At 37.7% G+C, this 23,585-nt stretch overlaps 1 protein-coding gene across 1 annotated transcript; it reads left to right on the forward strand.

Annotated features, from left to right (window-relative positions):
- Positions 1 to 22,395, forward strand: LOC140169967 (uncharacterized). The gene is made up of 13 exons (XM_072193273.1): positions 1 to 169; positions 5,731 to 5,832; positions 7,008 to 7,182; positions 12,145 to 12,554; positions 14,118 to 14,255; positions 14,378 to 14,584; positions 14,716 to 14,853; positions 14,998 to 15,342; positions 15,820 to 15,888; positions 16,048 to 16,116; positions 16,281 to 16,349; positions 16,770 to 16,838; positions 20,364 to 22,395. Exons 2-13 carry the CDS (start codon positions 5,809 to 5,811, stop codon positions 20,469 to 20,471), a joined length of 1,821 nt encoding a protein of 606 aa, XP_072049374.1. The 5' UTR covers positions 1 to 169; positions 5,731 to 5,808; the 3' UTR covers positions 20,472 to 22,395.
- The last annotated feature ends 1,190 nt before the right edge of the window (positions 22,396 to 23,585 follow it).

The raw sequence follows: 23,585 nt of genomic DNA on the forward strand, positions 1-23,585 counted from the left end.
CCGAGACAGATATGTGTTGATGTTGGTGAACTTTTAATAATACAATACTTTTGAATCAAATCAAATTTAACATATTTTTGGTTATATCCGATATATGCAACATTATCGTCAAAAGAGAGGAACAGAGTCCAACTCTGAATAATAGGTTCTGTCACACAGCCGCTAGCCGGTGAGTAACAACATTAATTTTAATACCTGTGTGAAAATGGTTTAATATTTGGGAATGACATTGTAAGTATGGCGTGGTGTGTGGTACGGATATTAAATGACTGTCAGTAAAGTCTTCTAGTCATTTTAAACCAAACTAAGATAACTCGCAATACTATCTTAAGCCGCTTAAAAGGGCATTTCGTGATCCACAGCCTCATCCCCCCACTTTACTCAAAAAAGTTGAGATTTTTATATCACTGGAAACCTCTGGCTACATAATGTTTATGTACAAAATATTTCTTGCAGATTAATTCGTTAAGCAAAGATATCGTGAAATTTGAATTTCGTTCTGGTGCACCAGTACGAAATTACAACGCATTGTCTATGGAGCAGTGTAATACACATAATTAGAGGTTAATAACTGCGCATCGGTTATTTGGAGGGCATTGTGAAAAATCTAAACATTTTGCCTTTGGAACCGAGGAATATCCGGAGGGGCGCAGCCCCGAGGGATATTCCGAGGTCCAAAGCAAAATGTTTAGATTTTTCACAATGCCCGACATATAACCGATGCAAAGTTATTAACCTCATTCATAACCGTCACTTTGATCTTTAAAGTTAACAAAATAACACAAAATTTTCCTCAAAAGTTTGTAAAAATAAACAATTCTTACATCTTCCCTTTCCCAAAATCGATCAGGCTAAAACAAAACGACCAATAACAAAAGTGCGTATCAGAATCTGTGCAAATATGGTAGCGCGCAATCCAAATACGGCAGCCAGCGCGCGCGCAGTTCGTTGGACGCACAATACGGCGCACGCAGAAGTCAATTGTGTGCGACATTGGAACAATTACGCATTTTGCGGTCAATTGTGAGATATTAATGACCTCGATTTGCGTTCGCGTTTTCACAAATAATAAAATATGATTGGATCGCACGCATCGCGTTTATTCATGAGGTTATGAATCATGCATAACTCGCGAACGCAAATTCGAAATCAACTGAAATTTTGGGAATAGGTTTTTTTCGTGGATATCTAATGAAAAATGACATAAATAAAGGATGCTAGGATCACGAAATACTCCTTTAACTCTGGTGTTCTGTGGAATTCAATTAAACTTGCTCTGTTGTCCCAAACACAATGAATTTTTTTGGGATCTAATTAGGTGTACTGTAAGTTGTACGTATAGTTGGGAGTGTAAACTCAAAATTTCGTACATTATGGCTTTAAAGGTTTTTTTTTAAAAACAATAGGTGGGCCGCACATTATTATTTTTGAAGCACACACTATTAAGCCATTTCCAGACGATTTTGAAGTAAAAAGTTATTGAATTTTCAGCATATAATATAACATTTGTAATAACTATATTTCAATCATAATTTACTGGGTTTACACCTGCATTAAAAATAAAGACCACGGGCTTTACGACAACTATATAAACCAAAACGACAAGACCAGAAGGAATAGAATGGCCACATTATTATTATTACCCAAAATCGCATAGGCCTATCTTTACAGAAAAGGGAATAATTAGCCTAATGCAATGTAAAACATAACATAATAGGAAGGATATGACTTAACCATAGGCCAACATTTCCATACAAAAATAGATTAGTATTTCTTTTCCATAAAATGTTAGCCTTTACTGTCAGATATGTCCCCTTTTAATTTTAAGCTGAACAACTGAGGTAAAGCAAAGAAAATTTGAATTTACTACCAGCGGCGATGTCGTCAATGCGTGTCACTCCATTCGGTTGTGCTACGACATGATCCTTTATGTGTGTTGCCAAATCCGGGTGCCAAGTACATGTATGTACTATGTTATGAACATCGAAGTACGCGTTCGACTAATATTTCCATCGTAATAATAAAACGACGGTTCCTGCGTTTTATTCAAAATCTCGGATTGTGACTAACCTGCAGCACCTAAAGTATTGATTTTTGCAGGATATGTTAGTTTAATAAAGGTAAAGGTAAAGGAGCCGATCCTGTTTAAACAGTGATCGGAGTGCCCATCTCTCTTTCATTGGCGATTGGGCCAGACTCCTCCATGTAATGTTGCTATAGGGGGATCGCTACACTTCCTCTACAGCGAGTCTGTTACCTTCCCAGCATTTAAGAATGCCGGTACCCGTTTAAACACCTGGGTGGAGAGGAGTAATCGAGATAAAGTGCCTTACTCAAGGGCACAACACAATGGCGTCGCCGGGGCTCGAACCCGCAACCTTCCGATTATGAGTCAGTGCCCGTTCCGCTAGGCCACCGTGCTCCCTAGTTTAATAAAGTACATTATAATTATGTAAAAAACAGAATGTTGAAAAATATTGAGGGTGGCTTCCTCAGCAAATGTTATAACGTGGTTTTAAATGCCACAATAATTATAAGTATATATCTGTTCAATTGACCAGACACTGAAAGATACATGTTGTGCATGTATAAAGCAGAGCTGGCCGGGTACATGTAGACACTTTTAAGCCTGTCTGCTAAGTTAAGATTAGACAAAATTATAATCTTATTTTGACTATCTCGAAAATTACAATGCACTATAATTATTGAACTCTGGTTTAAAACCTCTTTGAATGGAACATAATGTTCATTTAAATGTAGCTCTTGAAATAAAGACTTATTTTATCATAACGCACCAAAGTCACCAACCTTTTCTCAAAAAGTGGTAATAGGCCCTATTTACAAACACATTTAGCATAAAAATATTCTAACAAAAAACTTTTAGCACACACATATGAATTTCATCAATACTGAATATCACTACTGGGTCAAAGTTTTATGGCATTTTCCCAATATGTCCACATCGAAAGGGCCAGCTGATATATTGTGGTGCAAACATCCAAATAGTGTATTATACTGTGATTCAGTATCAGCTAGTGTCGTGCTGCAAATAAACCAGCACCCAGTTGACATGGCTTGCGTATTTCGATGTACCGCTCTCTCAAATTGACAATGTTTTTGTGGAATGCAATTCTGGGTGCAATATAGCAATAATTAAATGCAATTCAATGCAATTTGTTTCAAAGTCCATTTGCATACGCAGTAAACTGAAAAAAAGTACATGTAACAACGTCTAGAGTGCAGAGCCGCATTAAGGGGGTACTTGTACACCCCTGCCCAATTTTGTGCCTATTTTTGCATTTTTCGCAAAAATTATAGTGTATTGGGGACAAGTAAGATATGTATAGGGGCAAGGGCTACAACTACTGCACTGGAAATTTTATTTCAGCACAGACATCAGTTATGGAGTTACAGTCAAAAATGAGGGAAAATCAATATTTGATCAATAAATCAATAACTACTTGCTTTGAGTTGCTGAATTTTCAGTACAGTAGTTGCAGTCCTTGCCCCTATAATAAACACATCTTACTTGTTACCAATGTGCTATAATTTTTGAGAAAAATGCAAAAATAGGCACAAAATTGGGCAGGGGTGTAGTACCCCCTTAAGTCAAAAATAACCTATCCTTAACGGCCAAACTACGAAAGAGACTTGGCTTTGTTGTTTGGATATTAATACAACTTGAAAAAGGTATAAACGACTGCATTACACATTAATTATTGAAAGGCTAGATTTACAGCAAGTGCTATTGTCAGGATGTAATGAACCCGTATTGAAAGGCTAGAGATTTACACCAAGAACTATGATTTGTTAAGAGATAATGAACCATAAGCATAGCAAAGTAATGCCCAAAATGCTCTGATATATAGCACGCATGATGAATTAATTTCAATAGAGAGCTTGCAATGATACGCCCGTGCATCTATTCAAAATCCAGTGATTTTGAATAGATGCACGGGCGTATATTAATGATACCTACGTTTGGAACGGTTAAAAAAATACAATGCTTACATAATAAAATACACTCAGAACGCTAGTAAATCGATGGCTATTGTTATACGAGGCTCATTCAGTCATTTGATGAGGCAAACGACCGAATTTGGTGTTGAAATGAGCAGAATTTTGAGTTACATCTTTTCACTGTAAAATTAATTTTCTCGGCCAAATGAAAAGCAATAATTTTTATCTTTCAGTAGATGCCAGGAAAATTGTTTGGTACTGTATTTTTTTTCAAGCCCTGGTGTCAAACTTAGGTATGAAATGTAGGCTTCTAGTGTAAGATTTTCGATTTTCACAGGCTCTTCAAAGTAACATATGTTGGTGTTTGCAGGAGGTTATGTGACAAAATACATTTAATACCAAATAACATGGGCTACATTTCTTTCATATACGAGGTTTATTCGTTGAAAGATGCATTGTGATATTAGTAATATGCACCAGTCTAACTAAAAATGTAGCTCCTTATGTAATATGTGTGATTTTAAGGGACCATTCACTAATGATACGTAAAAATTTTGCAACATTTCTCTTATGCATCATGACGCTTACTAAGTTGTTACCTGAATGTGAAAATATCTTTGAATTCTTGCATTGTGTGTTGAAATGACGGTTGAAAAAGTAAAGATACAGATACCTGTTTTTATAAGAATTAGACAATCCGGGACAAAATTATTGGATCACTTTAGCATGTGCTTTGTAATTGATCCCCCTTTCCCCTATCAATGTTGAATGTTGTGGAAGTACCCAGCATTGACTGGGGAAAGGGGTGAGTGTTAGACCCCACCAATTACCAAACCGTCTCGAGCTGTGACCCTATTGCCGAACAAAAAGTTATAGTTACATTAAGGGCTGTGCAATAATTATGAGCCTGGATGGAAGGGTAAAATGGGGGGTGTTGGCGAGCCGAAGGGGGGGTAATTTTGGCAATCCGAGAGTAAGGGCAAGCGATTTTTGGCACACATTCATGTGGCGCCTTTAAAAAACGCTCTAAAAAGGCTTAGGAAAACTGTACGGAAACGCTTTAATATGCTAATTAAACGTTTGTTTTATTAGGCGCCCCAAACTTGGACTCGAACATAAAAGGAGTCCGACTTGGCTCGGACTCGGATACAAATGGACTCTGGTGCTAATCTCGGGGTCAGAACTAGCGTTAAATTGTGAATATGTGACGATGTTTGAACGTTTTCCTGTTTGTGTTATTGAAAAAGCTCCCCCCCAAAAGCTTGTCAGCAAATACTCCCCCCTGAGCCTTACATATAATATGCCCCAACAATTGGCCTTTTAATAGTTTGATATAGGCTCCACAACTTATAAGTTCCCCCCTAATACATTTTAAAAGAAATGTAAAAATGTAAAAAGGTATGTATAGCCCTATTTGTTTGACACATGTAATTATTGCGTTCAGACACAACGGTTAATTGTGTAAGAAAAGAAACCGTTTTAAAAGTTGCACCTGCGTCCATAGCATTTAGGATTTCTTTAACAATCACATGAATAGTCCTGGCCAACTGTATTGTTTAAGACTGTTTAAACCGGTCTCTTTTTTTACATAATGAACCATTATGACCGAACGCAATGACGCTATAATTTGGTTGATGGTCCATATGTGTAAAACAAATAAGGCCACCCATATCTTTTTACACCTTTGCATTTCGTCAAATATTTTTTGTGTTATTCTAAAAAGTATTTAGAGTGGAACTTATAAGTTGTGGACCCTTTATTTTAACTTAGATCATTGCAGAAAGCACATTTCCGGAGATTGGAGATAGTGAAGGTATATGCTTTTATTTGTGTACCATTGGGAGCTAAATGGATCCGATCGTGAACTCACAGGTTTGTATATATTATAAGGCAAGTCATAGGGGAGTGGGATAAAGCTGTTCTGGAATATTTCATAATAGTAACAAAATATGCTCTTACTTACTCCATAGGATGTAATTATTCATATGCCATGAATGATAACTGAATGATGGGGACAAACAATCGAAACTGTCCACGTTTGTTTTTAAACTATGGTTTCTAGTTTCTCCCCATTAATTGATACATCCAATTCATCGTTGGACCCCATTCTCATGACTTAACTTGTCTATGCACTGCGTTTTGCACCCTTATATTGTTGTCAGTGTGCTCTGTTCTTCTACCTGACCTGCAACCAGATCTATGCCGTCAGCAAATCGAAGGTTGGTGATGGTTCTTCCACCAATGCTGACTGACCCTTCAAAACCATCCAAGGCTTCCACCATGATATATTCAGGAAAGATAGTGGATAGTGCCTCCAACACGTGTGCAGAACCCAATCACTAATTTCGTCTCCCAAACAGGGATAAACAATTTTACTGAAACTGCTTTAACATTTCCTGAAAATGTGTATTTCCCTATACTTTGTACAATGAAGATCCAAGCAGAAATCAGGAAATTTGCTGAAGATTTACAACCCTGCCCAACAATTTCTCTACTGATGTTGAACATTCTCATAATAGCACTCCTTTCTTCCTGGCCATGCAGTTGTGATAGAGTGGCTTCTGGTCTGTCCAGAGTTTCTCACTCGGCATTCTCAGATCTGCTCTGCCATAGGACGTCCCTTCCTGAACCCTGCTTATTCCACTGCCAAGAACTACTTACCAACCCAAAGTGTTACAATTAAATAACAAATAAACAAAAATCGGTGTTCGCAACACATATTGGCGTAGTAACTATACATGATGCAGTTATGTCTACAGTAGAATGTGTACGATGGTTAAATCCACACTACACATGTTTCTGATTTACCTGTGCGATATTGCAATGAGCTGGTATTATAGTTTCAGTTGGGTGAACGATTATAAAGCAAACGCAAGGTAACAATACTGTGTGAGGCTTTGTTGCCCAACTGGAAGCTTGAATTTTCATCTGCATGGGGCCTGCCCCTGGCTCCACCGTGTCTGTTTTTTTTAAAAGTTATCTATTGCAATTTTACTATCAGCTAAAATGATTTGGGGTTTGTGTTTTTTTATATTGATTCCTTTTAGAATTGGTGGCTGGGAAATGGCGTCACTCGAGTGCCACTGACGAGCATCTCCAATGACCGGAAGCCACGTAGTATTAGCCGCTCTATGGTCGTGTGTATGGCAGTTTCTATGATAGCCGTTGTGTTAGTGCTAGCTGAAATCGGGATTATTATTAGCCTTACTCTTCCAAGTCCAAGTAAGATGAATGTAAAAGTTTTAATGCTTTTTATAATTAACTTATTCGTTATATCAAAGGAACGTCGTCGCATTGAACGCAGACAGTCCAGTCTGCAAGAGTTACAGTAGACAGAGTCCTACAAACAACTTAATGGAGTATAGAGGAATCCAAATCCACGCATTCCTACACCTGACTAGCAGCCTTTAGTTGGGTAGCCGTCGGCTACAATGCACTCAAAATGTGAAATGATTCGGCCTTGGCGGAAATTTTAAACTGCATTCCATCACCCGTTTTACACCTTCCGCGAAAACACAGGTAGACAAAAGAATGATTAAAGTTTACAAGCTTCTACATGGTCTATTCGCTGTTGAAGTGACATAATAATCGGATTAACTACACGCGGTATCTATGCATTCATGTACTTGCGAACAAAAGGACTATGTATGAATAGATGCGACGGGACTACCTGCGGAATTATCTCTATTGTATTATTCTATAAACCCTCCTCGTCCTTGCATCTTCTCTAGGTGTTAGGCGGCTTTTATTTGCACAATTGAGCGCTCAAAACACCAGGTTGGTGCTAGCGGCTACCCAAAGATGGCCGAACAAATCCTGACCATGACTTGGCTCGTTGGATTCGTCTATAGCCAGATATTGCTCGTCTTGAACACTATTATAGGTTTAGCTATCTATAGGACCCATGTGACGTGACCTTTGTATATGTTGCATTCATTCCAAGATTATACACAGGGACTGACGACTCAAGTTTCGAGTTCAGACATACATGTATTCAGCGAGAGGTTTGCCGACGATATTGCTTCCGACTATTACGCGTACGCGAACATGTTGCACTCAACCAGAAAAAAATGTGTTGACTTGACATCACAATAAACTTCGTGGTACTGGTTCTATGGTATGTCGATTATTACTGTATTGAAGTACGTGGTAATTTGACAACGGGGTACACCGTGCCCATACATATGCTGTAATAGCACTTTGTAGCAGTCAAGTTAGCTCAATCGATAAGGCGTTCGACTATGGTGCGAGAGGTTGCGGGTTCGAACCCTGGCGGTGCCTAGTACGCTCTCGTGGAAATAATTGAGTAAGCTTGAAATTCCCCTGGACAAGGAACTTACTGCTAATTTGTCTTGTTGTAACCCGTACGAAACCCGGGGAGCTGATCCTGGTTGCGAAGGTTATTTGTGGAATGTCTAGGGTGTGCGCTCTTGAAGCAGCAAAGTCCCTGAATTGTTGTTTAATGGTTTATGGAATGATGTGGGCATGGGGCCGTAGTGGTCAGCGACAACCTGTAAAGTGTGCTGAGGCTTGTGGATTAACGTCTAGGCGTTGTGCCTGTGCGTAGCGCATTATAAATCACTGCGCATTTTTTTTTAAATATCCATCCCAGCACGGCATTTACCGTGACAATACGACCGTATTGACACAATGGGTTACGTGTACATATGGGTGTACTGGGTCCTGCTTCACAGGTCATCACTCCACATATCTGACATGCATTAGACCTATGTTGGAGTTTTGTTTAAACAATGCTTTACTTCATGGGATGGGATCGCCCATCTCTCCACCAGTGGCCGACCTTTTCTTTGAATATGAAGCTCTTCTGACCGCTCCTAATCCCGCCTTGGGATTTGAAAACGGTATGTTGACGACACATGCTATGCTATCAAATGCGATCACTTAGCTTGTTTCATGACCCACGTCAACAATCTTCAAAAGGAAGTTATCAAATTCACTAATGAGGAGACGACCAATAACCAGTTTGATTTCCTTGCCATTCTCAGCAAGAGAATGTCTGACATTTCGCTTACTACAGTTGACAGGAAGAAAACTCACACTGACCATGCTGACTTAACTTTGACTCGCACCATCCAGAATCAGCCAAATGTTCAGTGCCGCAATATTCATTAGGCCAAGAGCATAAGTCAAAAGGTGGAAATAGCTCATAACAAGCTACATTTTCAGGGTCCAGGAATATGGCCGCCGTTTTCCATTGCAACCATATACAAGCTAGAAATAATATTTTAATATTAAAATATTAACACTTTAAAAAGTGTCTAAACATATGTTTCAAGGTACTAGGAATCTAATAAAAACAAAACTAAGATTGCTCCAAAAATGACCGCCATTTTTCAATGTTTACATTATTTTTTCCACCCGGCATGTTAGATTCACAAATTCAATTCCTATACATTATGTTTAAAGACACAAATTATCTAAGTTAAGTTTAAAGTCTGTTATCATAGATCCTCTTGAGGTGCCTCACCAGGATCTCCGTCTACAGCTAGACTAGACAGTTTTTAAAATATGCTTGGACGCCATCTTAGTTACTGCTACTTGTGAGTAAAGGAGACTCTATGCAATGTTTTTATTAGATTCCTTGTACCTTAAAACATAATTTTTTAGTAAATTGTCTGGTTGCAAAGTTATGATGAAATGGACAATGACGGCTATTTTGGACGCCATCTTGGATTTCCGAGAGAGCACAAGGGGGAATTTTGGGGAATTTCAGTATGTTATTTTACACATATTCTTGGACCTATCCTGAAAAATTCAGCGTCTTACATACTGCAGTTACTGTCCGTTTTCCTATACACAATACACAGTGCTCTCACCATTGACGCGTGACCTTTACAAATGATGTATGTTGGAAGAATGGACACTTGCCTAGTTAACATCACTGTGTGAAAAATAACCAGCCAATATTTTATTTATTCTCCAAAACTTCTAGCAAATATATTTCTCTAACATGACCTAAAATTACAGCTAGGTTAGATGTTCAGAAATGGTCGCACTTTTGTAAAATATGAGTGAGGGCAAGGCATAGCTAGCCAACTCCCCGTGTTAATTGAATGGAGATTTGACCGAAAATATTGGTATCGGACCGCTCACTTCTGAAGGATGCCACAAAAACCGGTAAAAGCTACATTTAAACTATTCTAAATAGGTTCTAGAAAATATAGTTTTGTAACATGTCCTAAATTTTAGCTAATTTAGATGTTTGGAGAGGGTCGCACTTTTGTGTTTTAGGAAGGATATGTAAACGACAGATAACACCAAAAATATGAAGAAATTATTTCCAAACCGTGTTAAGTCAACAATCATTATGTTGCTCATTTTGAAGAATGCTGGTTAACAAAAAGCAGGTCTTTGTCTCATTTCGTGAACAAAGATACACATACCATTGTTTGCTTTCGTTTCCTTTATAATCGGTTACCCAACTGAAGCTATAATACCAGCTTTATTGCGATGTCGCACATTGAAAACAGACACTTGTGCACAACCAGAGAAGATCTGATTTAATCAGTTGAGCTGCTTCAATGAGTGTTATCTTGGTTTAATAGCTTTTAATGGGGTTTAAGTCCTGCAAAGGTCGAGATGAATTCTACTGTAGACATGACTGCATCATGATGAGCTATTTTCAGGTTATAGCTAATGTTCTTGGCCTTTATTTCAAAGAGCTGACAATGATCCTCAAACATTGAGAATAAACGATACGAAAATACTCACATCTGACAAGCATTGAAGCTAAACAAGTACCCTTCTAAGTTTGTTCATGTCTTTACATCTCACCTATACGCAATGTTTATCAGAACGACCAATATTGTGAGACAGCTACGCGACTTGCCCTTAAAATTCATGGAGTGATGAGCACATAATATCAGTTTTCCATTGGCTCATAATAAAGCAAAGAACAACCGTCGTGGTCAGTGAACGTCTACTCAGCGATGAGTGAATGTCACTCATCATGTGACATTATGTTTCTGAACTTTTCCAGCTGTAGACTCTAGTCCACTGTTTACATTGATGTGTCCACTAATGTTCTGATCAGTTTAAACGCCTTTGCGTTAGGTCTGGGTAGACATTGTCACTTTTAGGCCTATATTTAAATTTTGTTCTTGCTTTGTGCTTTTTATTAATTTTACTTTTGAAGGTTATCTTGACTAGACTTTCGGAGACCCGCTCACAGTAATTTGGTTCGCTTTGGGGTATCCGCCGGGAGTCGGGTTGGCTGTTTTCTGATTTGATTTAAAACAAATTATGTTGTGATATATTTTGATTGTGTGTTTTTGCCTGGAATATTGAAAATCAAATCAAAATCAAATGAAACCATTCATCACCTAGAATCTTATGACCATCTGCAAATGATCTGGTTGCCAATTGAAAGCAAATGTCAAGTATTCAGTCCTCAACAAAGTTTTATGGTGCGATATAATGTCTTTTGACAGCATAATGTATGTTTATTTATACCATTTATCTAATATTGACATCCACAATAGAAAAATTATTACACATGTGGGGATTCCGAATTTGTAATATGTCATCAAAAACAACATTTTGAAAGTATTTGACGATGGCAAAAAAGCTGTTATGGCAGCGCGGAGGTGGTCACGTGCGTATTTATAAAAACGTATATCGAAGCATACTGGAAACAAAGTTTTCAGGAAAGACTAAAATGTTATGAGCAAGGGGGTTATGACCCCACGACCCCCCATTGACAAAAAGGTCTGAATTATGAATAGAATTAACAAAGGATCACTTGTTCATGTTAAACAGTTCACTTTTTGCATGTCGAAGGCATGTTACTATAGATATGCTTCTGTATACAAAAGACATAGAATAAGGTCGGAATTTTAATCAATTCATTTTATTTCAACCGCAAATGGGAAGATAAGATATGACCAGAGGAATACTTTGGCGTGTTAATTTACAAAATCTGAGCAATTTTGAAATTTGAATCCTGTTTTATGAAGCTCGACCCCTGTTGACTTCTAGCCACATTGTTGAGCTTATCGTTTACGCATTTTTTTCTGATCTACAGTCGTCGATTAGAAGTTTATTTCCAAGAGTGCCCGATCATGCCGATATGCTCCTCTTCCAACTTAACTACACATATGCGCTAATCGAGTATCTTCACTTCGAGGCAAAATTAAAAGAATCATGATGCATTTTCATTTTTAGATACCGTTGGGGATACAGTGGACGATTCAATAGATAACTGTCCTCTTATATCGAATCCTGGCCAGGAGGATGCAGATGGCGACGGTGTTGGAAACGTGTGTGACAATTGCGTCAACGCCGCCAACGCCGATCAAGCCGACGCAGATGGCGACTTGATTGGAGACATATGTGACAATTGCGTCAACGCCGTCAACGCCGATCAGGCTGACGCAGATGAAGACTTGATTGGAGACACGTGTGACAATTGCGTCGACGCTGTCAACGCCGATCAGGCTGATGCAGATGAAGACTTGATTGGAGACATGTGTGACAATTGCGTCGACGCCGTCAACGCCGATCAGTCTGACGCAGATGAAGACTTGATTGGAGACATGTGTGACAATTGCGTCAACAGCGCCAACGCCAATCAGGTTAGTTAATTATAGGCCGATAAACTACAATCAAGGAAAAAATTAATATAGTTGGCATACATACTTTGACAATGTTGGAACTCTTCATTGCCGCCCTGAGAATTCAGTGAAATTAGCATAACTATGTTTTGTTGATGAGAAGTACAAACCACCCCCTTTCCTCTTCCCTCCCCCATTTACCGTCAACCAATGTTGGCAAGACTAGAGAGCCCAATGTCAAAATTGCTTTTATCAACATTGAATGGGGGCGGCGATTTACAGTTATTATGCATGAGTGTGGCAACATTAAATTCCTTGATTGTAGATATGCTGTTAAGTCCAGCCATGACCTTGAAAGACCTTTTATGACATTGAAATTACCTTGAAGTTACCTAAGAATAGACTTTTCGCGAAGAATGTTGCACTACTTTTCATAACAATCAATCTAATAACAAATCCATCTAAATAACAAATCTCTAAAAACGCATGCATTTTAGCAAAAACTATTCATGAGTGAAATTTGACCCTAATTGAGTCATGTCAAGACTAAAGTCTGGGGTAGCAAAGCTTTTGCCCAAGTTTGATATTAAATTGGATCAATTCGGCTTATATTTTAAAACTCATAGCGATACCAATAAATATTGGGCCTAAAGCATTCACTTTTATCATTATTATGTTCTGGATCCAATATTGTCAAATATTTGTATTCATCAAAACGCATAATGGGCGTAATATGCCCGGTAATATGTGTGTATAGATGCAAAACATAATAATGATAAAGTTTGAAACTTTATGCCCGATATTTATTACTTTCGCTCTGAGATATAATAATAATGGACTAGGATACATCTCGTCCAATAATGTAAAACTCATAGCTGGACCATAACAATAAATAGTGCTTAACCATAGAACTACTGAGCCAAATTTTGTAATATGGACTACGAGGGGGTTGTTATTACAACCCCCAATTTTCAATTATAAACGTCATATACCGTTATATTTGATACCAATGTATAGCTATGGGTCTCCTCTATACAGTGATACCAAAATAAGTACAAACACCCCACATAATGCTGCTATGACGTCATAATATGAGGGCGCCCAGGCAAATTTTGGAAATGTACAAAAATATAGGCAAAATTGATTTTCGGCTAAAAATTAAACGAATATGCGATCTTCGCCGAATTTTCTCCTACATATAAAAGGCAACGACTGTTTCAACCTAACAAACAAGTAAAAAGTCAGTAGCTCTTGGAATAATTCGACAATAGCGAAATGAAAATCATGGATTTTACTGTAGAAACCAATGGTGGGCCTCACCAACACCCTTCTATGGTCATCATTGATGGTAGGTCCTACCCCCGGGTAAGGTGCTGGGGGGAAAATGAGCGCAAAATATGGATCTACGATTAGCTTAGGTCGTTAGGGCGTAAACACGCGCATTGGTTATGACGGATAAAAAAAATCAACCCCCTTCGTAATTCAAACTTGGGCAAAAAGCTTCATTATCCCAGACTTAACATTTGACGTGACCCATTTGGAGTCAAATATCGCTATGAATTTATCTGAATAAAATAATTACAGGTTGACGCAGATGGCGACGGGATTGGAAACGTGTGTGACAACTGCGTCAACGACGTTAACACCGATCAGGCCGACAAAGATGTCGACGTTATTGGGGATGTGTGTGACAACTGCGACGACGTCAATAACCCCGACCAGGTTAGTAATGTTAATTTCAAGATTTCTCTAAACGTGTGAAAAACCGAATTTGTCAAATTTGCAATTTGTGATTTGTATTTTTAATTTAATTATCTTATCCGAATAAAATTAATTAATTACAGGCTGACGTAGATATCGACGGAATCGGAGACGTGTGTGACAACTGCGTCAACGACGTTAACACTGATCAGACCGACACAGATGGCGACAAGATTGGAGACGTGTGTGACAACTGCGTCAACGTTGCCAACGCTGACCAGGTTAACTCAGATAGAGATGATTTTGGAGACCCGTGTGACAACTGCGACGATAACGACAACGACGACCAGGTTGGTAATATCAATTTCAAGATTTTTTTTACACATATGAACCGAATTTGTCAAATTTGCAATTTGCTATTCGTGATTTGTATTTTTATAGTAATTATCTTATTAACATTAATCTCGTTAACATTGATCAGACCGACACAGATGGCGACAAGATTGGAGACGTGTGTGACAACTGCGTCAACGTTGCCAACGCTGACCAGGTTAACACAGATAGCGACGTTTTTGGAGACGCGTGTGACAACTGCGACGATAACGACAACGACGACCAGGTTGGTAATGTCAATTTCAAGATTTTCTTTACACATATGAACCGAATTTGTCAAATTTGCAATTTGCTAGTCGTGATTTGTATTTTTATAGTAATTATCCCGGGTAATTATCTTATTAACATTAATCTCGTTAAAATTGATCAGACCGACACAGATGGCGACAAGATTGGAGACGTGTGTGACAACTGCGTCATCGTCGCCAACGCTGCCCAGGCTAACACAGATAGCGACGTGTTTGGAGACGCATGTGACAACTGCGTCAACGTCCCCAACGCTAACCAGCTTAACACAGATAGCGACGATTTTGGAGATGCGTGTGACAACTGCATCGACGTCGCTAACGCTGACCAGGTTAACACAGATAGCGACGACTTTGGAGATGCGTGTGACAACTGCATCGACGTCTCCAACGCTGACCAGGTTAACACAGACAACGACGGTATTGGAGACGCGTGTGACAACTGCGACGACTTCGACAACGACGACCAGGTTAGTAAATTCAAATTCAACATTTCTCTATACATGTGGAAAACAAAATTTGTCACCTTTGGATAATAATTAAACAAAAAGTAAACCCAGAGAAGTGTGTGTGAGAGCAGCGTGCAATTCTTCATTCTGTGATATAGCAATATTTTACGTTACATTTTTTTGCTTTGAATATAGACCTACATTCTTGTCAATTTCAACGTCGGTCTTTTAATGAACCTCATTAGAAAAAAAGTTTCTGCAACTTTCATAGGTGATCTTAGTTTTAAAAACATGTCGTTTTTTATTATTTTTATAGAATTTGTAATATTATTAATTTTGTTGAAAACAGGCATTTGTTTTACTCTACCTCTGGGCAATAAATTCCTTTTAAATGCGTTTTATTTGTATTCTTACCATAATTTATGTATAACATTAATTGCAATTTGTTATTTATATTTTTTAAAATTATTATCCTATCTGAATAAAATAAAATAACAGGCTGACGTAGATGGCGACGGTATTGGAGACGTGTGTGACAACTGCGACGACGTCGCCAACCCCGACCAGGTTAGTAAATTCAATTTGAATCCTATCTGAATAAAATAAATTAATAACATGCTGACCGTTTTATTTGTATTCTTATCATAATTATGTATAACATAAATTGCAATTTGTTATTTATATTTTTTTAAATTATTATCCTATCTGAATAAAATAAAATAACAGGCTGACGTAGATGGCGACGGTATTGGAGACGTGTGTGACAACTGCGATGACGTCGCCAACCCCGACCAGGTTAGTAAATTCAATTTGAATCCTATCTGAATAAAATAAATTAATAACATGCTGACCGTTTTATTTGTATTCTTATCATAATTATGTATAACATAAATTGCAACTTGTTATTTATATTTTTTTAAAAATTATTATCCTATCTGAATAAAATAAATTAATAACAGGCTGACGTAGATGGCGACGGTATTGGAGACGTGTGTGACAACTGCGTCAACGACGACAACGACGACCAGGTTAGTAAATCCACATTTGTCACCTTTGGATAGAAATTAAACAAAAAGTAAACCCAGAGAAGTGTGTGTGAGAGCAGCGTGCAAGTCTTCATTCATTATAGCAATGTTTTTTTGCTTTGAATATAGACCTAAATTCCTGTCAATTTCAACTTTGGTCTTTCAATGAACCTCATTAGAAAAAAGTTTCTACAAGTTTCATAGGTGATGCTGGTTTTAACAACATGTCGTGTTTTACTGTATGAAATCTGTAATATTGTTGAAAACTGGTATTTGTTTTGATCTATCTCTGGGCAATAAATGCCTTTTAAATATCGTTTTATTTGTATTCTTACCACTGTATAACATAAATTGCAATAATATTTGTTATTTATATATTTTTTAAAATTCTTATCCTATCTGAATAAAATAAATTAATAACAGGCTGACGTAGATAGCGACGGTATTGGAGACGTGTGTGACAACTGCGTCAACGTCGCCAACGCTGACCAGGTTAGTAAATTTAATTTCAACATTTCTCTACACACTGACACATGTGGAAAACCAAATTTGTCACCTTCGATTCAAAATGAAAAAGAATGCAGAAAGTAAATTTGGAGACGTGTTTTGGGACAACAGCTTGCATTTCGTCATTCAATATTATATAAGCGCACCACCATTAAACGCGCCCACTGAAATACACTGGAAAAGACACACGTACGTAAAATGTGGTATCAAATTAAAGCTGAGCATGTGTTAAATATTATTCTTTTAAAAGTATAATATCGATGCCCATATTCTACTCTCTTTGCTATTATGCCGCAAAGAAAAAAGGTACAAATTTAACCCTAATTTTTCAACGTATTTTGGACTATATATAACTTGGCTTCTGTAGCCTTCTGAGCTCCACATCAAACTGAAAATGGTGCAAATACCCATGTTTATAATGTCAAGGAAAACAATAAAGGCATTAACAATGTTATACGTTATTTCGTTTGGTGGCCATCTTGGATTTCAAAATGGCTGCCATCATCAATATATTTTTGACTATAGCTGTGAGCCACGCAGCAAGCTTAAAATGGTGACAATACCCATGTTTATGATGCCAAAGATTGCAAATAAACAATATATACAAAGGTACAGGGCATTTTGTTTGGCAGTTCTGTGAGATTTCAAAATGGCTGCCACTAACAACATAATATTAACAACACATTTCGGACTACAAGGTTTATCTTACATTCAGAGTTATTTTATAATCCGATAGGACTACTAGTAATACCCATGTTTATAATATAATGCCAAGGATGACAAAAAACACAGTTTCAAGAAGGTTACATTTTTGATGGCTACATTAGATCTCAAAATGGTCACCATTATTAATATAATTTGGCCTGTACTTCTTGACATTCTGTAAGATACGGCATTATATAATGTTCTTTGAATCTTTTCCACCGCAGGCTGCTATATCTTTGTTACTAAGCAACATTGTACATAAATTCCTTGCAGCCAATTATAACTCCAGATGATGGTACGTTCCCTTTGCCGAGAGCATTTATAACATTGTCCGGCGCTTCTAATAATTTTAAGAGGGCAGATTTGGTATTTCAAGTAGTATCACTGCCAGTCAGTACATGGACATCAGGCCGGACGATAGCTCTTGATGTTCCAAGTTCATAAATAGGTTTCAAAGCTATGACCCTTCTGTTGTCTGATATTCCTGTGATTATGTGAATGTCAAGCCCTACTTCAGGGAGTCTCCTCAATAGAAGAACCACCAGTCTGTGTCTTCGATGAAGACGTCGACCTCAATACCAGACTTCACAAGTTCAATACCTTGGAGGATCATCAATGTGTCTGCCTCCTCCTGTGTGCTATGGCCAGTACTGTACTTCAGGTCTGGTACGTGTGTTTGTTAAGACATGTCTTCTGGTGACAGTAACTGCAGGTTTTGTGTTGTTAGAAATGATTTTATCAGCCAGGAATAGAGTCAGGCTATCCGTGGACTTCATATTGGCCATCGCCTTCTAAAGCAGGACGTGTCATCATGATAACTACAGCAAGAAGCTGACCCTCAAAGATGACATACGTCATGAGACAGAGTGTGTTTAGACTGTATAACAGACAGCACTCATGTTAAAGACTTAATCTTGAGGAGTGATATGTATTGCGGAATGTATTGCTTAGAACACTAACGATTGCCTGGACCATGGAAATAAGAGAATATTTCCATGCCTGGACAACGTCCTGCCATTGCATCGTTTATCAAGTTGTTAAAGTGATTTAGAGTTAATTCTGGGGATATATTACCACTTCTTTGTAGTGACTGCTGATCTCTGCTCGGGTTGACTTCTTCAGGGACTATTTCATCAGAGGTCATTTCAAGGTTTACGGCTAGACTTTGTGGTCTTATAAGGCCGCAACATATAGTTCTTGTTCTTTCGGCCAAAAACGTGAATTTAACACTCAAAATGTTTCTTCTTCTACAAATAACATAGCACAGTTACGTCACTTGCACACATGCTTAGGCGTCCCGGTTTGGGGTTATTTCTGGTCTGAAATTGAAAACAAAAATCAAAAATCCAATTGTCTTAAGTTACACAGTACAATAACGCCACTTGCACATAAACATTGTTATTAGTCTATGTCTTTAAGAGGTTAACAAATTACATTTGGGTCAAAGGTCAATAAGGGGTCACTTCCAGTCCGAGACAAAAAATCTTCAAATTCTTCTTCCACAAACACAATAGCAGAGTGACGCCACGTGCACACATGGATTGATATTAGCCTATGTTTATGTGTTCATAGATTTAGGGGTCAAAGGTCATTAAGGGGTCACTTCCGGTCTAAAACTAAATACCCTCAACAAATTTTATTAGCCTGGAAAAACATAGCAGATAGCTGGAATGTTCACACACGAATTGTTGTTACCAAATTTACACGTGACACTTTTTATTTTGGGTAAGAGGTTATTAAGGGGTCATTTCGGTCTAAAACCAAATAGGCCTACGGTCAATAATCTTTCATCAGCTTGGTAAGCAGAGAGCCAGTATGATAACACATGAATTGTTGTTACCCAGTCTAAATGTGTTTTTTATTTGGGGTCAAAGGTCATTAAGGGGTCACTTCCGGTCTAAAAACAAATATCTTCAAAATTCTTATTAGCCAAGAAAACACACCACATGCAGTGACGCTATGTTCACACATGAATTGTTGTTACCACATTTACATTTTTATTTGGGGTAAGAGGTTATGAAGGGGTCACTTCCGTCTAAAACCAAATACCGTCAATAATTTTAATCAGCCTTGTAAAAATAGAGCCAGTATGTTCACACATGAATTGTTGTTACCCAGTCTATATGTGTTTTTATTTGGGCTCAAAGGTCATTAAGGGGTAACTTCCGGTCTAAAACAATTCTTATTAGCCAAGAAAACACAGCATCATCTTTTATACTGTGTTTTTGATATTTTGTGGTAATTATGTGTTTTGTTGGTATGAGCACTCATGAATGTAATTTCCCTTGTGGATTTTAATAAAGTTTTACTTGACTTGACATGCAGTGACGTTATGTTCACACATGAATTGTTGTTACAAAGTGTAAATGTGACATTTGTTTTAATTTCGGGGCAGAGGTTACATCTGGTCTAAAATCAAATGCCGTCAACAATCTTTATTAGCCAGGAAAAACATAGCAGAGAGCCGATATGTTCATGAATTGTTGTGACTTAGAAACTGAAAAATATTTAGGCTCATATAATTAATCCACTAGCCTGTTATTGTAAGTTTATATGTATACATCTTACTACACACCAAGATTACTATTGTATTTCGTTGTGTTGATTCTCATCATGTCCATATCTCACATTATTTTGTCTTTATTACACAATCATGACAATAATAATAATAAAAAAAATCCGGGGCAAAAAATGACAAACTTTAATACAATTAATTTTATATTCCCTTCAACATACAACCCGCACCTTTCGAGATTCTGTCGAGCTTGTTAATATAATTATCTTATCCGAAAAAAATTATTGCAGGATGACACAGATGACGACGGTTTTGGAGACGTGTGTGACAACTGCGTCAACGTACCCAACCCCGATCAGGATCCGAGCGCGTGTACAGGTGCACCTGCCTCTCCGTGAGCTAGCATTATGTAAACCAAAGTGAGGGCATTATTCTATACTATATGTACAATGTGAGGACAGTAAAAATGTGAGAACAATTCTTATGTCCTCACATTTCTATGGTGTAAAGGTCACTGTGCTTTCTTGTTCTTTTTTGATGAAACTGGGCCCCTAGTATCAACTAAAACATCAAGGCTGCAGGGCCGGCATGCCCGAGGCCGGAGACTCCCATACGACGACTAAACACTCCATGTGAGTTCCAATATATATAGAAGGGTCCCGCAGGGTAAGAAAGCAACAGCGACCTTGACACCATAGAATAATAGAATATATATTCTACTTTTTAAAAACTTTAACCCTTTAATTTGCCTCATTCTTCAAACCCTGCCCTCTATTAGGGCAAATTTATGTGGTGTGTGTGGTGTAATTTTAATAAAAAATAATGTCGGTTACGGTTTCCATTAAAAAAGTAAGGCAAAGTGTAAAAGTAGATGCTCTTTATAACAATCAAAGAAAAAAACCAGTTGGCACGCTTTGACAATGTGTTGGAATTCTTCATTGCCGCTCTCAGCTGCTAGCTCAGTGAGATAGCACTGTATAATTATGTTTGATGAGATGTCCCTTTCCTATTCACGCCCCCATTCCCCCCTCAACAAGAGACTGGAGAACTCAATGTCAAAAGTACTTTTTTCAATATTTAATTGGAGTAAAGGGGTGGTTTTACATTTAGTATGCCAGAGTATACTTTATTTTTTAGTGATGCAATCAAGCAAAATGAGTCGGATGTCGGGAATATTGCTTTTGAGATATAGCCAATAATAGCATTCAACTCCCTTTGTATTTTAGTGTTCTGTTCTGAGCAACACTACAATGGCCATATCTCTGAAACCGTAACTCTAATTATGATGGGGTTTACAGCAAAATATAGCTCTGAGAATGGCTCATGTAATGAGATTAAAAACTGAATTGTGATTTTGATCGACATCAAACCCATTTAACTTGATATGGGTTTTATGATCAATGTAAAATGTCGGGAAAATAATTATGCTTGTATTATGTAGGGAGCAGTCACAAAAACGCTGACCATGATATTATATTTCACGCACAATAGTATCTACTCAAAAAAGTTTCGAAACCTAAAAGAGGTGCCAAAGTTGCAAAATGCTTTCCTCTGTGTCTCTTCACCATTTTTAAAACTTGGTCCCATTTAATTGAAAAGTTACTTTTGTTTTAAAAGACGTACGCATATATTTATTTGGATTTTTTTTTTCGCAGTGTTCACGGAAAAGCATTGTGTGACCATGCCTGCAGTGAAAATGATTAATGTTTTTTGTTGTTGTTTTGAAAACAAGTTTAATCTTGTAAAACATTTTAGGTGTTCTGGACATATAACTTGCCTACAGAGCTCTTGGCAATTTTCCTAAATGCATAAAAGGTTGAGCATGTTGAATAACTTTCCATTACTGAATATACTAAATTTATCAGACTGATAATAAATGGCCGTTTTGCGGTTTGGCTCATGCATGTACCCGTAGTAAAATTCTTATTTAAGCGATTGGTAATCAGCCCGTTTTTGTTAACGGTTGATACGACTTTTCTAAATGGGAAATGCGACTAAGTTTAAAAAATGATGAAAAGACACACAGGAAAGCATTTTCAAACTTCGGCGCCTCTTTTACGTTTTTGGGTAGACGAATGCTTTTTGTGACAATGAACAACCATTATAAATAAATAAATGCATAATAGATGAGATAATAATTTATTTATTCATTTATTAATAATACTAGATAAGTACAATGATGCCATCATAAAAGGTTGACAACCACTCAGAACCTTGGTTGATTGCGGAGCAAATTGATTAGTTGAAAATCAAAACAAGGAACTTTGTTTGATAAAGCTATTTTAACAACTGCTCTTAAGAAATGGTATATTACACAGCAGCCCCCCCGGGGGGGGGGGGGCACTCAACACAAATGATCATACGGGTATTCTCCCCCGGAAAGACCCCCCTTTTTGGGCTTCGCAGCTCCGAAAGACCCCCTATATTTGACCAAAATAAAACTCCGAAAGACCCTTGATTTTGATAATTTCAGCTCTAAAAGACCCAAAAATTGCTCATTCCTCATATTTCTTGTTTTTTCAGGCGATTTTCAACCAACCAGCCAAGAAAGACCCTTGATTTTGACTTTTCGCAGCTCCAAAAGACCCCATTTTACTTGTTCACAGCCCGGTTCGCAGCTCCGAAAGACCCCCTTTTACTGGTACGCCGTCAGCTCCCAAAGACCCACCACCTCAAAATTCCGGGGGAGCATACCCACCAAAATTTTTGATGTGCCCCCCGGGAGCAGCCCCTGTGAGAAGTCGTGCCACTCCCTCTTTTCACCCAGAGATTCTTGTCGCCCTTATGATCAATATTTACCGGCCTTAATTCTTGTCATGAAGTAAATATAATATAAAATCACGTATAATTGTAAGAGTATTCGCCGTAGAAGTGACGTCATAATCGGATTAACTACCATAGCAATAGATTAATATAATTTTTGAATAGATCGCCCTACACCACATTTCGCCATACTGCATTTTAGAAACGCTTGCTGTTAGAATAAGACAAATTTTAATTGTAATTATTGCACAGGTCACGGCGACCCTGTGACCTTTCCGGAAAAAGCCGAGTGGCAGGTTTTTCAAATAAATATTTTCTGTGTAAAAACTGTACCATCAGATAGGTAATGGAATATATGAATATTAACTGTACATCTATCACAACAATTTTTGATAACAACTTGCGTCACAATTGATCTAGTATAGAAGGTAGAGAATTTATTTCAATCTTATATACGCCATTTTTTTTTGGAATTAAGTGAAAATTAATTCTGTAAAAACTGTAATTTTTTAATGTAATTTTCACATTAGACCCGACAAAAGATTACTGGTTTGTTGTTATGATAATCTAATCTTTTGATTTCGTAAATAAAATTAGGGGTCTAATGTGGATTTAGGATGCAAACTGGAACAATCCAATGCCTTGTCAAAAGCATTTGCTTCAAAATGGAGTTCGGATGCACTTCGTAATACAACTTCCGCCACTGCGGGAAACCACATGTACAGCAGAGAACGTGGGCCGATATCAAA

Source organism: Amphiura filiformis, chromosome 14 (genome assembly GCF_039555335.1).
Source record: "Amphiura filiformis chromosome 14, Afil_fr2py, whole genome shotgun sequence".
NCBI lineage: Eukaryota > Metazoa > Echinodermata > Ophiuroidea > Amphilepidida > Amphiuridae > Amphiura > Amphiura filiformis.

What these genes read in the sequence shown, in the direction of transcription:
- LOC140169967 (XM_072193273.1), top strand. Translation starts at nt 5,809, where the DNA reads ATGGATCCGATCGTGAACTCACAG. An exon ending in CCTTACTCTTCCAAGTCCAA is followed by an intron (nt 7,183 to 12,144) that starts GTAAGATGAATG and finishes TTTCATTTTTAG; the next exon opens with ATACCGTTGGGGATACAGTG. An exon ending in ACGTCGCCAACCCCGACCAG is followed by an intron (nt 15,889 to 16,047) that starts GTTAGTAAATTC and finishes ATAAAATAACAG; the next exon opens with GCTGACGTAGATGGCGACGG.